Genomic DNA, 13,833 nt, shown 5'->3' with positions numbered 1-13,833 from the left:
TGGCTCAATGCTCGTGGTTTAATGTTTTCATATTCTATGTTTCTTCTATTCAAACTGTTGCATTTTATTTATTGTTTTATTTGTTGCTTTAGTCTATAAGAATAGAATTAAACTAAATTGAATGCGAGGTGCTACAGAATGTTGAATAAACCTACAGCGTCCATCTTAGGTGCCAGCATTGTATTAACCAATTTAAAGTATTAATATTCAGATATGTTTATGTTCGTGTGTGCACACATGGCAAGAGGGAGGGAGGGGGAGATTACAGATTTCAAGGTAAGCAATATAATGCAAAGGACAGAAAAGGAATAAACCAAAGAAAAGCATGAGATACGAAAAAAAAATTAATCCAGTTTATAACATACTATTCACTATACTTTTTCAGACCTTTCTATTCATAGAAACAATCATTGTTTTCACATCTGCCTTCCTTCAAATTGCAATATTATTTTCCAGTTAGTCTAGCAACCTTTAATTAATATGCATTATAAGATGTCCTTTGGTTGCTTCAAAGTGACAATAAGATATTCTCTATATATTGGTACAGAGAAACCAACACAACAACCTTCCTCTTTTTAAAAACAATATTCATATGAGGAACTTTTAAAAAATGTAAATACCTAGATAATCCTGCTATAAAGGAAACACAACACCAAGAGATAAGCCATTTAAGAGGCAACCAAAGCCTTAAGGGAAGCAACAGAGCTCTTCAAAGCTAGAAGATTAATCTCCACAGGAGTTCCAGAAATGAAATAGAGGAAACGAGCTTTATCTGAATAAGGATTAAATCATAATTTTATTTTCTTACTTTCTATATTTGTGGAACATAAGGACTAGAATTCTTATTGATCTTCAAAGTTCTTGAGAATCTAACAGGAAATTATTTGATGACATGATACAATGAACCGTGGAAAAATTCAGCTGAAAGGGCAGATATAGAGGATTTTCCAGTATTTCAACTTAAATAGATTAAAAAAAAAATCCGGAGCTACACAATCAGAGGCCTGGGGCCACCCTCTAAAGTACTGAATGTCCTTGAATGTGCCAGAAGAGGAACATGATAGAATACATGAGAAAGGACTATATTATGTTTGCTCATTTTTAGTTATATGTAAACGAAATGAAATCAAATTTAAATTTAATCATTGGCCCGCCCATTACTTTTTGTATACAGTCACTAGCATGCAACATAGAGGCTAAATATGGGTTCAGCTCATATCTGGTTCGTTGCCAAAGAGTAAACAAGGCATTTCAGGCTTTAACTTATCAAACAATTCACTTCTCTGCATGAAATTTTTAGAAAGTAGGAAGGTTGAGTCCTTTTATATCCTCTATGGATCCAACACTATAAAGCAGCAGGGTCCAACTTGGCAACTTTAAGATTTGTGGGACTTCAGCTCCCAGACTTCCCCAGGCAGGCAGGCTACAATTTGAAATGTTTGTCCTCCTAGTTTCTACTTTTTGACCAAGTCCATATATTTTTTAAAAATCAAGAAACGTTGGGAAAAAGATTATTTTTCACCTATAAACTTTCCTAGCCTGTCAAAGGAATGGACAGTGCACTCAGAGATGGCTGCATCCTTTACAGATTTTGAAATGTACATAAAGAGAAGGACAAGGGGTGACATGATAGCAGTGTTCCAGTATCTCAGGGGTTGCCACAAAGAAGAGGGAGTCAAGCTATTCTCCAAAGCACTTGAAGGCAGGACAAGAAGCAACAGATAGAAACTAGTCAAGGAGAGAAGCAACCTAGAACTAAGGAGAAATTTCCTGACAGTTAAAACAATTAATCAGTGGAACAACCTGCTTCTGGAAGCTGTGAATGCTCCAACACTGGAGACTGGACAGCCATTTGTCTGAAATGGTATAGGGTTTCCTACCTGAGCAGGAGGTTGGACTAGGTGACCTCCAAGGTCCCTTTCAACTTTTATTTTATTATTATTATTATTATTATTATTGATCATTGCACAGTCAGCCAGATGTTCAGACTGGATTTGGCATTTTTGTTTACCTATTGAGTCCTTACCAAGGACCTGGGATAGGCATTATTATTATTATTATTATTATTATTATTATTATTATTATTATTAATTGTTCTAGCTTTGTGCTATTTATGCACTCTTTTTTTCCTATCAGACACAAGTACCTTAGTTTTTAACACACTAATTTTCAGATTCAGTATCCAATATCATGTAAGTTATCTTCACATTTACTGCAAACAATTCAGGTTTGCAACAACAGAACATGATCTGTCAACAAAAATACATTCAAGTCCCAATCAATGTGCCTCCAACATCACTATGAGCATTCTTTACATATTTATCCAGAAACATATTAAACAACTAAAGGGACATCACATATCCTTATCCTATTTCCTGCTCAGTGTTAAACCATTTCCATTTATTCTCATCTATAATTTCCTTCTATGACTTCTGGTTTTACAGAATAGTTTGAGATACGATTAAAGAAAAGGTTACCAATCTGGGGTATATGAAGTGGATAGGGGGTCAGAAAAGTCAAGATAGTGGTCACAACTATTATGTCGTGGGCTCTGGTGAGCAGGAATGAAGACACACAGCTGAGTACAGAGAAACTCATTCTTTCAGTTAAGCTGGAACTGTACTGGGGACTTGGGGTGCACCTCGCCACAATATATAGCCAAACCCTCTGGTAGCAACCAATCAGATTGAACCCATGCTTGCCGCCCAAGGTTGGCCAATTGCAGCACTGGAGACATCCTGTCTGGGTTGCTGGAGAGCCGTTAACTCTCCAGCAACACACGTGGTGAGGTACCAAAAGCCCAGTACATAACAACAACCATGTGTTCAAAGCCTCACAGAAAAAAGTCATGGGGCTTTGACCATAAGGGTATGCCACTATATTAACCTTTTTTTACTCCACCAAGGACACCCTTGTTACCAACCCTAGTCAGACCCATCTTTCCTGTTATTGGAAAGGAAAGTATCAGTCTAGTACGGCACATTTTGGACAGTACACCACAAGTGCAAGCAAATTCCAATTTTACTACAAGCAATTTCCTGCTACTCTGGGATTTCTCCATGTTCTACCAATGTGGAGGTCTATGTGGTATATCAACACATTCTCTGGATACATAAAGGGAATTCATAATAATGACATTTGTTGTCCCAAATACCTTATAGCAGAAATAAGCTATCATAGTATGTACACAAAACTAGAGGTCTTCAAAACTTCACCATCAACATTCAGTAACATAACCAGCTAATTCTCCATGGACTGGGGTAGAAAATCATATCAAATAAATAAGTTGGTTTTCTGAGAGGTTAACTTTTCTATAAGAGAGGGAGTAAAATCCATCATTCCAATTAAAAAATGAAAATGAAAGAAAAGGGCAAGTCAAGATCCCTGGCCCACCTATTCTGAAGAATTTCTAATGTGCTAATCCTCTGATACCCCCAGTGAAATATATCTTAATTTAGGGATTCAAACTAATTCCTTAAATTATATCCTGTCCAAGATAACTAAACACATAACTAAACAACATAAATGCCCAGGAATCAGACAGCACTGGAAATATTTTCTAAAAATTTGAAAGATCCCAAGAATGCCTTTACCTTTGCAGTTTTTCTTCTAACACTTCCATGTACTTGATAGTGTTTTCTTTCAACTTTTTCTCTGTAAGACAAACATGATTTTTTTTTCACTGAGAGAAGAAAGGAAAAAAAGGTATAACAAATTTTACAGAAATTGTTTGGAGAATTTTACTTATTTTGCTCCAAATGAAATTTTGTTCCATTCAATTTTCAGATATGAAATCAAAGATGTGTTCTTTAATAAGAGTTGCATTCAGCACCATGGGTGGCTATGTAAATTTGATGAATGAATAAATAAGTCTCTCAGAAATACCCAGCTGCTAAACACTAACGGTAAAGATTTCCCTGCCAGTTGTGTCCGACTCTAGGGCAAGTGCTCATCTCGTTTCTTGGCCAAGCGAGTCAGCATTGTCTAAAGACAAATTCCATGGTCACATGGCCAGCATGGCTATATGCCAAAGGTACATGGAATGCTGTTACTTTCCCACTGAAGTGGTACCTATTAGTCTACTTCTATTTGCATGCTTTCGCATCACTAGGTGGGCAAGAGCCGAGGCTAGTAAGGGGAACTCACCTGTTGCACGAAGCTCAGTCTTGAACCCGGGCTGTCAGCTCTTCAGCTGACAAACTCAGCATCTTTAATCACTGAACTATCGCACCCCCTTCTAAACACTACAAATGGAATAAGATTCTTCGAAGATGGAGAATTGTCACAGGTTCTTTTGAAACTAGATCCAGTTTGGGGGACGCAAGACTCAAGAGAGCCATCAACAGCACAAGTCTTTAAACAACCAGGATGTAGTTCTCCCAACGGTCTGAGGAGATATTGTGTGATTGCAAACTGTCCAACATACAGAACTGCACCAGAAAATATAGCTCTAACTCTGAGTGTCTGTTACTGTCTCAGTCTATATTCCCTCCTGTTGCTAGTAATTCTACTTCACTAGACTGATCATTAGAAACACAACTTGTACTAGGCTGCACCCCACAGAATTACTAACAAGGTTTTCTTCCTTCAAATCCTGTGTTGACTCTTAATTTCTCTCTCCAGAGGTTTTTCTGCTTCCTTGATAGATTTGCTTCTCTGCTTCTTTCCTCCTGACCCTTCCTTCTCTTAGAAAAAAACTTCATTTGTTTTTTTTCCTGCTTTCTGGCTGTTTTGTAGCAAGAAGTACACATACCTGTTTCACAGCAAAGTTTTTATAGGCAGTTCTGTTGGTGCTAACAATGGGGAAAGGGCTCAGAAGGAGAGCTGAAGGCCAGCAATTGTCTGTGCAGCCTGCTCCTCCACAAGAGCATTCATGACAAGGTCTTTAAATATTTGTTTATAGAAGGACCTAATTACTGGTTGTAGCGGCCTGAAAAGAGTAAAGTGAATAAATCCTATTTTTATAATAATCTTACACCCCAGAGACAGAGACATCCTGTACACAGATAAGGCTTTAAGATTTCAGCATTTGTTGAATTTAAACCCCGTTTACAAGCAGCTATGTAAAGCAGCGTACATGGAGAAATTGGTCCATAACACCTACGGTCCAATAACATTGCAGAGATGCCCTCACTTTAGGAACACAACCTGTGTGAAAAAGAAACATCCACTCCGTATAAAAGACAGAAAATGAAAAAAAAACAACAACCCTAAAACATTGGATGGATTACCACATCCAAGTGGGGTTTCTCCATTAATCAGGCTGATGTTTCTGACAGAGGGAGACAGAATTATTAGGATGGGCTTTTCTTTCTCTAGCTTCTGGTGATCAAGAGACCTGGTCCTTAAGATACTTCAGTTTGGTTTAAATATTCTCCATTTCTTGCCTATAGGAAGTATATGATCTAATTTAGTTTGAAAATGCTTATATCATGCTTCCTCTAGGGCAGTGATGGCGAACCTTTTAGAGACCGAGTGCCCAAACTGCAACCCAAAAACCACTTATGTATCATCGGGTGACGGATGGGCATGGCCCTTTGGGTGGGTGTGGTCCATTGGGTGGGCGTGGCTGCAGTGGTAACGGCAGACTGGGTGGGACTAAAAAATTAAATCAATCAATTCCAACTTTGTGAGAACTTTTTTTCCCCACAAGAAGTTGAAATTGATTGATTGAACCTTTTTTTTTTGCACATGGTGGTGTAGGCCTAAAGTGAAAAGGTTTTATAAAACCCAGCTGAAGGCCTAGGACAGGGGTGATGGCATGCGTGCCCACAGAGAGGACTCTGTGTGCCACCTGCGGCACCCATGCCATAGGTTCGCCACCATGGCTCTAGGGGCTAGAGGAAATCTATCCATCTTGGTCCATAGTCTGCTAATGTAAAAGAAAAAAAATCACATAAAATGTTTTATATGAGGCATATCATCTTTACACCAGAGTTAATGTATATTTAAATTGCCCCTACTTATTCTAAATATTCTTCTATCTTCCAGAATTCAATCCAGGACTGTAGAATTACTGTGACGTGGCAAGAACATAATGGCTTCCTTGAATTTCATGGCACATAAAAGTTTAAAAAAAAAAGTAAAATTTTCTACCTGTGTTCATGTTTAAATAGCAAACACTATCAATCACACATGTGATAAATCCTTTGATAATACAACAGCTTTATGCTCCAGTTTTCATTCCTCTCTGCCCTGATCTCATCTTTATATGGTCCTGCAGCATGACATAACACTCTCCTTCATTCTAATGTACAACAGCAATAATCCAGTAAGTGGAGAAAAAAAATGGGGCTCTTCTTCATAATGATTTCGTTTCTAACTAATGTTTCAATATATTCTATTACATGAATGATAAACCCTAGTATCAATTTCTCCTGCTGTGCTAGCTGGATTTTAATTGGATATTATCTGACATAGTAATTCTTGCTTTTCACAGTTGTGTCCTATTCCCTATGTGCAGTTTTACAATGTCCTTGAAGCAGATAACTTAATAAATCAGCAGTACTCAGTGACAAAAAGGAACCAGGTATGAAACCATCATTAAGCAAAAGTAGGTCAGCTAAAAAAAACCGCCCCAGAAACATAAGCATGACATACACAGAGTTCCATCAAATGTTTTATCAAAACTAAAATGACAAAGAACATCGTATGATTCTCTCACATCACAGGGAATAGGTCTAAAGCCCTTTAAAATACCAGCCACATTATTTCCCACCAACAATTTGAAGAAAATACTACAAATATATATCAGGATTTTCCTTATGTTTAGTTTGACTCCAAGCTACTGACATGAAGATTTAACTGAATACAAGTCAGTGGCCATTGCTCAAGGAAAGGAAAGTATAGGAATGCAACATTCCTAAATCAAGCCACAAAAATAATAATACAATCGTGCTACAAGTTGGGCAAGAGAGAATTATGCAACTGCACTTTATGTACTGTATATGTCAAAAGATTTGTTTTCCTTATCCGTTTGTGCTCTTGTCCCCAAGGTTGATGTGCTCAGCCTATCCATATAAATATTATACTTACTAATGGAAGGAGATAATACATTTAATAAAAACCACCCTTTGTAGACACACAATATGCTTCTAGCAGTGCCTTTTTTATTCTTATCGTTTTTTGGAAACAAGACTGTAATGCTGAAAGCACCATGTATAGAAGAAAGGCAGCCAGACCAATACACATCCTCCCAGCATATATTTGCTAATAATTGTACTGTCATTATAGACCAATACTTCTGGAGGATATTAATTCAGGAAAATCTGCTTTAAAATGTTATAAATTATTCCTATAGTTCTAAAGTGAATGGACCCATGTGAATACACCACAGAACCTGTCTTGTATCAATAGCAATCACAGTTACACTTATATACCGCTTCAGAGTGCTTTACAGCCCTCTCTAAGCAGTTTACAGAGTCAGCATATTGCCCCCAACAATCTGGGTCCTCATTTTACTAACTGTGGAAAGATGGAAGGCTGAGTCAACCTTGAGCTGGTGAGACTTGAACTGTACCTTATAAGATAAGCACAAGACCCCAGAACAGGCCAAGCACTGTATTTCCAAACATGCTAGTGCAGGGATGTCAAACTCACAACGTCACGTGATGTGTCACAATGTATCACAACTTTTTTGCCATTGCCAGTAATGGGATGGGCGCGGTTTTGCTATGATGCCATGGGCCGGCAGTTTGCTACCCCTGTGCTAGTGCAAGAATAATCTGGTGCTTGAGACAAAGCAGATAAGCTTGGTCTGTATTTCCAGATTCCTACTACTCTTCTAGGAGTATTGCAATAAGTTCAAAAACATTGTGTGGTATTCACAAGCATACTGTCTCTTACGGTTTTTGTTCTAGCTTTAGGCTTCATTCAAGATTGTTAATAAAAACAATCTGTTCTCCACAAAAAAAGATTTAAGGTGACTTTCAATAGTGAAGGCTAATACAACTGAAATTATGATTATATGAAACAGATGAGGAGTGGTACTAGTTTCTTAAGGAGCAAAAAAGAGAAATATTAACACTGTAGGACAGAAGGCAAAAGTGAGCTACAGTAAGAATGCCCCTTTTTCTTTATGCATACCACTAGATCATCATCAAAAGTTTTAAAGAACTACCACACAGGCCTCAAGGCATGTTTCCTTCTCCAAATGGCACATACCCAATCACAAAAATTAAACAAATTGACCCAAATCTGATAAAATTATAAACTATGAGGAACTTGTGATTATATCCTTTCTTCTACTTTTAAAAATTAGGTTTGAGATTTAAAAATTGTTTTGAGATCTACTCAAGAGATTACCAGTTCTAATGGTCTCTGGACCACAGGCTGAAAATTAGCGAGCTAGAGAAAAACAGGTGATGATTGCCAATGGATGAGAAAATTCTAGATCAAACCAGATCCCTCTTCATGCATTCAGCATGAATGGAAAGCTTTAAATTGGATAGAGAACTGATTGTGCATGTTGTTTGTGCTCCTTCTCTCCCCAATGTTCATGCATTCAGTTATATTAAAATCAAACGGAAAGCTGCATTTGTCCAGTATATGCATAAGCATGAATACAGGTGTTGTGTATCCTGGAAACATCTTTCTTAGAATCCTGAATCACTAAGCTTCAAAACAACATCACTCTCCTTCAGAATTCCAATTCAATAAGTGGAGCTTGAGAGATAAAGCTGCATGTACAGAGATCAAATTGCCAACATACGCTGGATCATGGAGAAAGCTAGGGAGTTCCAGAAAAACATCTACTTCTGCTTCATTGACTATACTAAAGTCTTTGATTGTGTGGATCACAGCAAACTGTAGTAAGTTCTTAAAGAGATAGGAGTACCAGACCATCTCATTTGTCTCTTGAGAAACCTATATGCGGGTCAAGAAGCAACAGTGAGAACAGGACACGGAACCACTGATTGGTTCAAAATTGGGAAAGGAGTCCGGCAAGGTTGTATACTGTCGCCCTGCCTATTTAACTTATATGCAGAGCGCATCATGATAAAGGCAGGGCTAGATGAATCGAAAGTTGGAATTAAGATTGCCAGGAGAAATATCAGCAATCTAAGATATGCAGATGATACCACTCTAATGGCAGAAAGTGAAGAGGAACTAAAGAGCCTCTTGTTGCGGGTGAAGGAGGAGAGTGCAAAAGTTGGGTTGAAACTTAACATTAAGAAAACCAAGATCATGGCATCCAGCCCACTCAATTTCTGGCAAATAGATGGGCAAGAAATGGAGGTAGTGTTTTCCTGTGCTCCAAGATCACCGCATATGGGGACTGTAGCCAAGAAATTAAGACGCTTGCTCCTGGGGAGGAAAGCCATGGCAAATCTAGACAGCACACTAAAAACCAGAGACATCACCCTGTCAACAAAAGTGCAAATAGTCAAGGCTATGGTTTTCCCAGTTGCAATGTATGGCTGTGAAAGTTGGACTATAAGAAAGGCTAAGCATCAAAGAATTGAGGCCTTTGAACTATGGTGCTGGAGAAGACTCCTGTGAGTCCCCTGGACTGCAAGGCGATCAAATTGGTCAGTCCTAGAGGAGATCAACCCTGACTGCTCTTTAGAAAGCCAGATCCTGAAGTTGAAACTCAAATACTTTGGCCACCTAATGAGAAGGAAGGGTTCACTGGAGAAGAGCCTAATGCTGGGAAAGATTGAGGGCAATAGAAGAAGGGGACGACAGAGAATGAGGTGGCTGGATGGAGTCACTGAAGCAGTAGGCATGAGCTTAAATGGACTCCAGAAGTTGGTAGAGGACAGGAAGGCCTGGAGGAACATTGTTCATGGGGTCACGATTGGTCGGACACGACTTCTCCGCTAACAACAACAGTTTTTTGCTTCTAGGATGAAGCCAGAAAAGGTTAAAAAAATAACCACCATTAGTTCCAGTTTCTTCTCTGGAACACACTCCTTCCTACATTTCCTCAGAATCCAAAACGTGGCATTCCACAAGCTGTGACCATGGCTAACTCATGGATGATGCAGAGGACCAAAAAAAAAAGCCCACCCCAATCTTAAGACTAGGTACAATATTATTAAACAGAGGAGATATTTTCTCTTTATCTAATAAAAATTGGGTAACATTATTAACACTAGCAGGATGATGGAATACCAACTCTAAGTACTCAAAGATCACTTTCAAGACCATTAATCCATTGATCTATTCTTACATCGTTTTATATGAAAGATGCAATTTCAATGAAACAAGGTAATTAGGTTTTGGATGAGAAGAATAGGGTTTGTTCTACTGCAGCTGCTCCCTTTGCTAAAAAAAACCTCACTCTTCACATAATCATTTGCTTTTATGGCAGTTACAGCTGAAGTATACATTTGCACACAAAGCTTTGCTCATACTACATCCAAGCCAAACAGATAAACAACCCCTCCCCCCTTCCCCTGATAGTCTTCTGCTTCCTCTAAATCTAAGGTGGGGCTATCCAAAAGTAAGCCACTCCTGCATTAACTGATGGAAGCCTTAGACCCTTTTTCATGTCATACATATACAACTAAGTTGTCCATGCATCCAAAGTACTTACTGCTATGCCACAAGCCATTTAGGGTTAAATCCCAGATTATCCTATTATGCTTGAATGGCTGTCTAACAGCTTACATGTAAAATACAAGCAACAGTTAGAGACATTCAATCCAGAAATTAACTCAATTAACTCAAATGAAAAAGTCAACTGGTAGAGTTCAATGCTAAATTTTCTCTTTCCCCCCCCCCCCACACATCTTCTTAAGACATGAATTGCTATCATTGAGCTGGCAACATTCTTGTAGGCATTTGGAGAAATTCCAGGCACTCAGAGGCTCCGTTTCATCCAACAGAACAACACGCCATTTTGTGCTACCCTGCTACCCATCCAGAAAATCTTAATTTGTTGGTGAATTATGTCAAGAATGCTGACATCAGTCAGAAATGCATAAAGGAAGCTGATCTTTCTGAGTTTTCAAGCCCCGGCCATTCAAATAGGCTTAAAAGAATAGGAGTACAATCATAGCATATACGAAACTGATAAAAGCAGAGCCGTTGTCGCAACTAATGAAAAGCCCTGGCATATAACTGCCCTTGCCAAAAGACAAAAGGCAATAATTACAATACTTAGCTTTGCAGTTATTTTAAAAAGCAATAAGCTGCGAATGTCTAAAACTGTAGACTGAGAATATGAAAGCAAATCCATAAGGATTTGAAAAATCCGCAAGGGGGGGAACCCCACACACATACAGCAAATGATTGGAAGCAGGAAAGAAAACATTTGTGAAATTAAATCCACATTGAAATTGAGGGGGGCAATTGAAGAAAAGGCAAAGAAACCCACTTACATTTGCAATAGCCCTTCTAGCTTCCATATTTAAACAATCAGGAACCACAGAGTAGCTAAGTGTGGTAAGAATTCAAGATAATGCCTGATGCCTATATTGCCATCACCATCCACTGCTGTTTTTATCATCCCAGGCTCCATGATCAAGAAGGCGCCATATTAGTAAAGCTATTCTTTCTCTCCTGTACCTTGAGTACTGCAAAGGTGTGATTGACCTCAGTTAAGAGACAATTGCTTTTACCTTAAATACTTTTTATCTTACTTACTGAACTAGAACTGCTAAACATCTTACAGTTAAACTCCAAGAGCAACACAACACAATGTGCTTCTTTCTATCTCACAATCAATTCACTCAGTCCTGTGAGGCAAAAACCCATAATCCACAGCAAGTCAACCATCTCCATTACTCTCCATGCTCCCAATTGCCACAAGGGAGTCTAGAGGGCTGCAACTCCCTTCTTGCTTGCTTCAGTTTTACCCCCTCTGGAAAGAGAGGCAGAGCATCTAGAAACGATCTACTCCTATATGGTTCTCTAGGACTTTGTTTCAAACACAGATGAAAATGAAAGTTAAACCTGGCTTTAAAAAGTCACAAAATATGGTGGGAATTAGAATAAAGTAACACTGGGTTAGAACTATTCTCTATAGTCCTGGGTTTGAACTATTCTGCTAAGAATTAATTGGTTGGATCTACTTGGTCAACTTTGGAAGTCAATGCTGCAAACATTGGATGTTTTTGCTCTGACAATATAAGAGGCAGCCTTTTGCTTTAACTGTTTTGCTTTGAATCACTGAATCTAAGGGCTTCTGAAAGGCTGCAGAAAGAAGCTACTTCTTCTAAGGGCATATTCATGTGTCCTGCTTAGTCCATCACCTAAACAGGTAATCCACCTCTTCAGGAGTACAGGAACAGACAATATTGTCCTCCCTCTATTCCTAGCTAATTGAAAAGCAGTTGCCACCCATGTTTTTCACATATGATTCAAACATACTGTTTTTCTGCTCAAACCTCCTTAAACCCCTTTGGATTGGGTCATTTCAAGCATTCCATTCTGATTTAGTTAAAAGTCACAGCTATGACTGGCTGAATAATGTCTGTGTTTAAGAAGAATATTATTCCACAAGTTTCCATGGCTACACTTTAAAGACACTACCATATAGCTGTAATGGGAAGTAGAAATAATCATGAGGAAAAGGAGGGAGTGCAACCAAGGCTATGGTCACAAATCTGAGCCCAAAGTAGAAATGTAAATTGAGAAAGTGTCTCAGACAAGACTCTCCCTAAGTCTCGTGAAGATAAAGGAAGGGAGGGGGAAAGTGCATCTAGATTTACAAGATTGTTTTAATGTAACTGTGTAATAAAAATAATATTAACATTCATAGCTCTACTTTCCCAGTCTAGTCTACCGTGAGGGGCCAACAGCAGCAGATTTTCAGAATTTGCCTTTTGCGACAGATTTGTAACATATGCCTCCTTTCTTACACGGTCAGGCTAGGACAGGGGTAGGCAACCTTGGCTCTCTTATGACTCGTGGACTTCAACTCCCAGAATTCCTGAGCCATAGCATAGCTGGCTCAGGAATTCTGGGAGTTGAAGTCCACGAGTCATAAAGGAGCCAAGGTTGCCTACCCCTGGACTAGGAGAATATTATGAGATTTTTTTTAAAAAAAATCATCATTATTTTGTGATTATGTGGATCACTGCAACTACCTACTTTTTTGAAGGTTGTTTTTTTTTGCTTTGTAATGCTTATACTTTGACTTGTTTTACTTTGATAGAATGATCAACTCAACTATCAAGAGTTCAGGTCTGAATCCCTAATGTATTTTCTTGGGATATAATTCCACTATTATTAATGAACATCTTTTTGATTAGATGTGTCTAAAAATTAGATGTATGCCTTAAATTTTCATAAAGAAAGGTAAAGAATTTACATTTAATAAATACATTGCAATTGCCAATTCTTATTTGCATATGTTCCAATATCCTGCAGCTAAGGAAGTAAAGTATAAAGACTATTTTTTTAAAAAAAAGATGTCCTTAAGATTGAATTCTACTTCTGGTAATTTCATGGGCACATCTGTGTAGCTTTCTTAGCAATAATATGTAAGAGGTTTCCATTGTTTTCTTCCAGAATGTTTTTGCCTCTACTCACTCTTGCTTATCATTCTGGTATTCTCTAATGATGTCTCAGTCAGGCACTGATTGCACTTAGCTTTTCTTTTTTATAATTCCAATGAAACTATAAAATGTTTAATTTAGCAAATGAAGCTAGAAAATGAAATTAAAATCATTTTGCAACTTCACACTTACATATGTCTACATTGAAATCACATTTAATTAAATCACTCATTAAAGTAAATGTTAAAACTATTTAAACTATTTTTTTTTAAATTTTACATACCATGAAGAGACCTGCTTCCCAGCATTTTGCTAGAATAATTAAAACATAATTGGTTTACAACTAAACCTTTAAACTGCCAGAAGCATATTTTGAGACCTGGGC

The 13,833-nt window shown here is 38.0% G+C and overlaps 1 protein-coding gene across 1 annotated transcript in view; it reads right to left on the bottom strand.

The window, feature by feature from the left end:
* DISC1 (DISC1 scaffold protein) overlaps positions 1-13,833 on the bottom strand; it is a gene marked incomplete at both ends in the record, with an annotated part of 171,200 nt that overhangs the window by 60,149 nt on the left and 97,218 nt on the right. The window contains one exon of the mRNA XM_083350198.1: positions 3,594-3,654. Within this exon, the coding sequence (XP_083206324.1) occupies positions 3,594-3,654 (61 nt within the window). The remainder of the gene's footprint in view (positions 1-3,593; positions 3,655-13,833) is intronic.

This window comes from Vipera ursinii (assembly GCF_947247035.1).
Source record: "Vipera ursinii genome assembly, chromosome: 1".
Lineage (NCBI taxonomy): Eukaryota > Metazoa > Chordata > Lepidosauria > Squamata > Viperidae > Vipera > Vipera ursinii.
The sequence above is the reverse complement of the archived record's forward strand: the minus strand, read 5'-3'. Positions and strand labels throughout refer to the sequence as shown.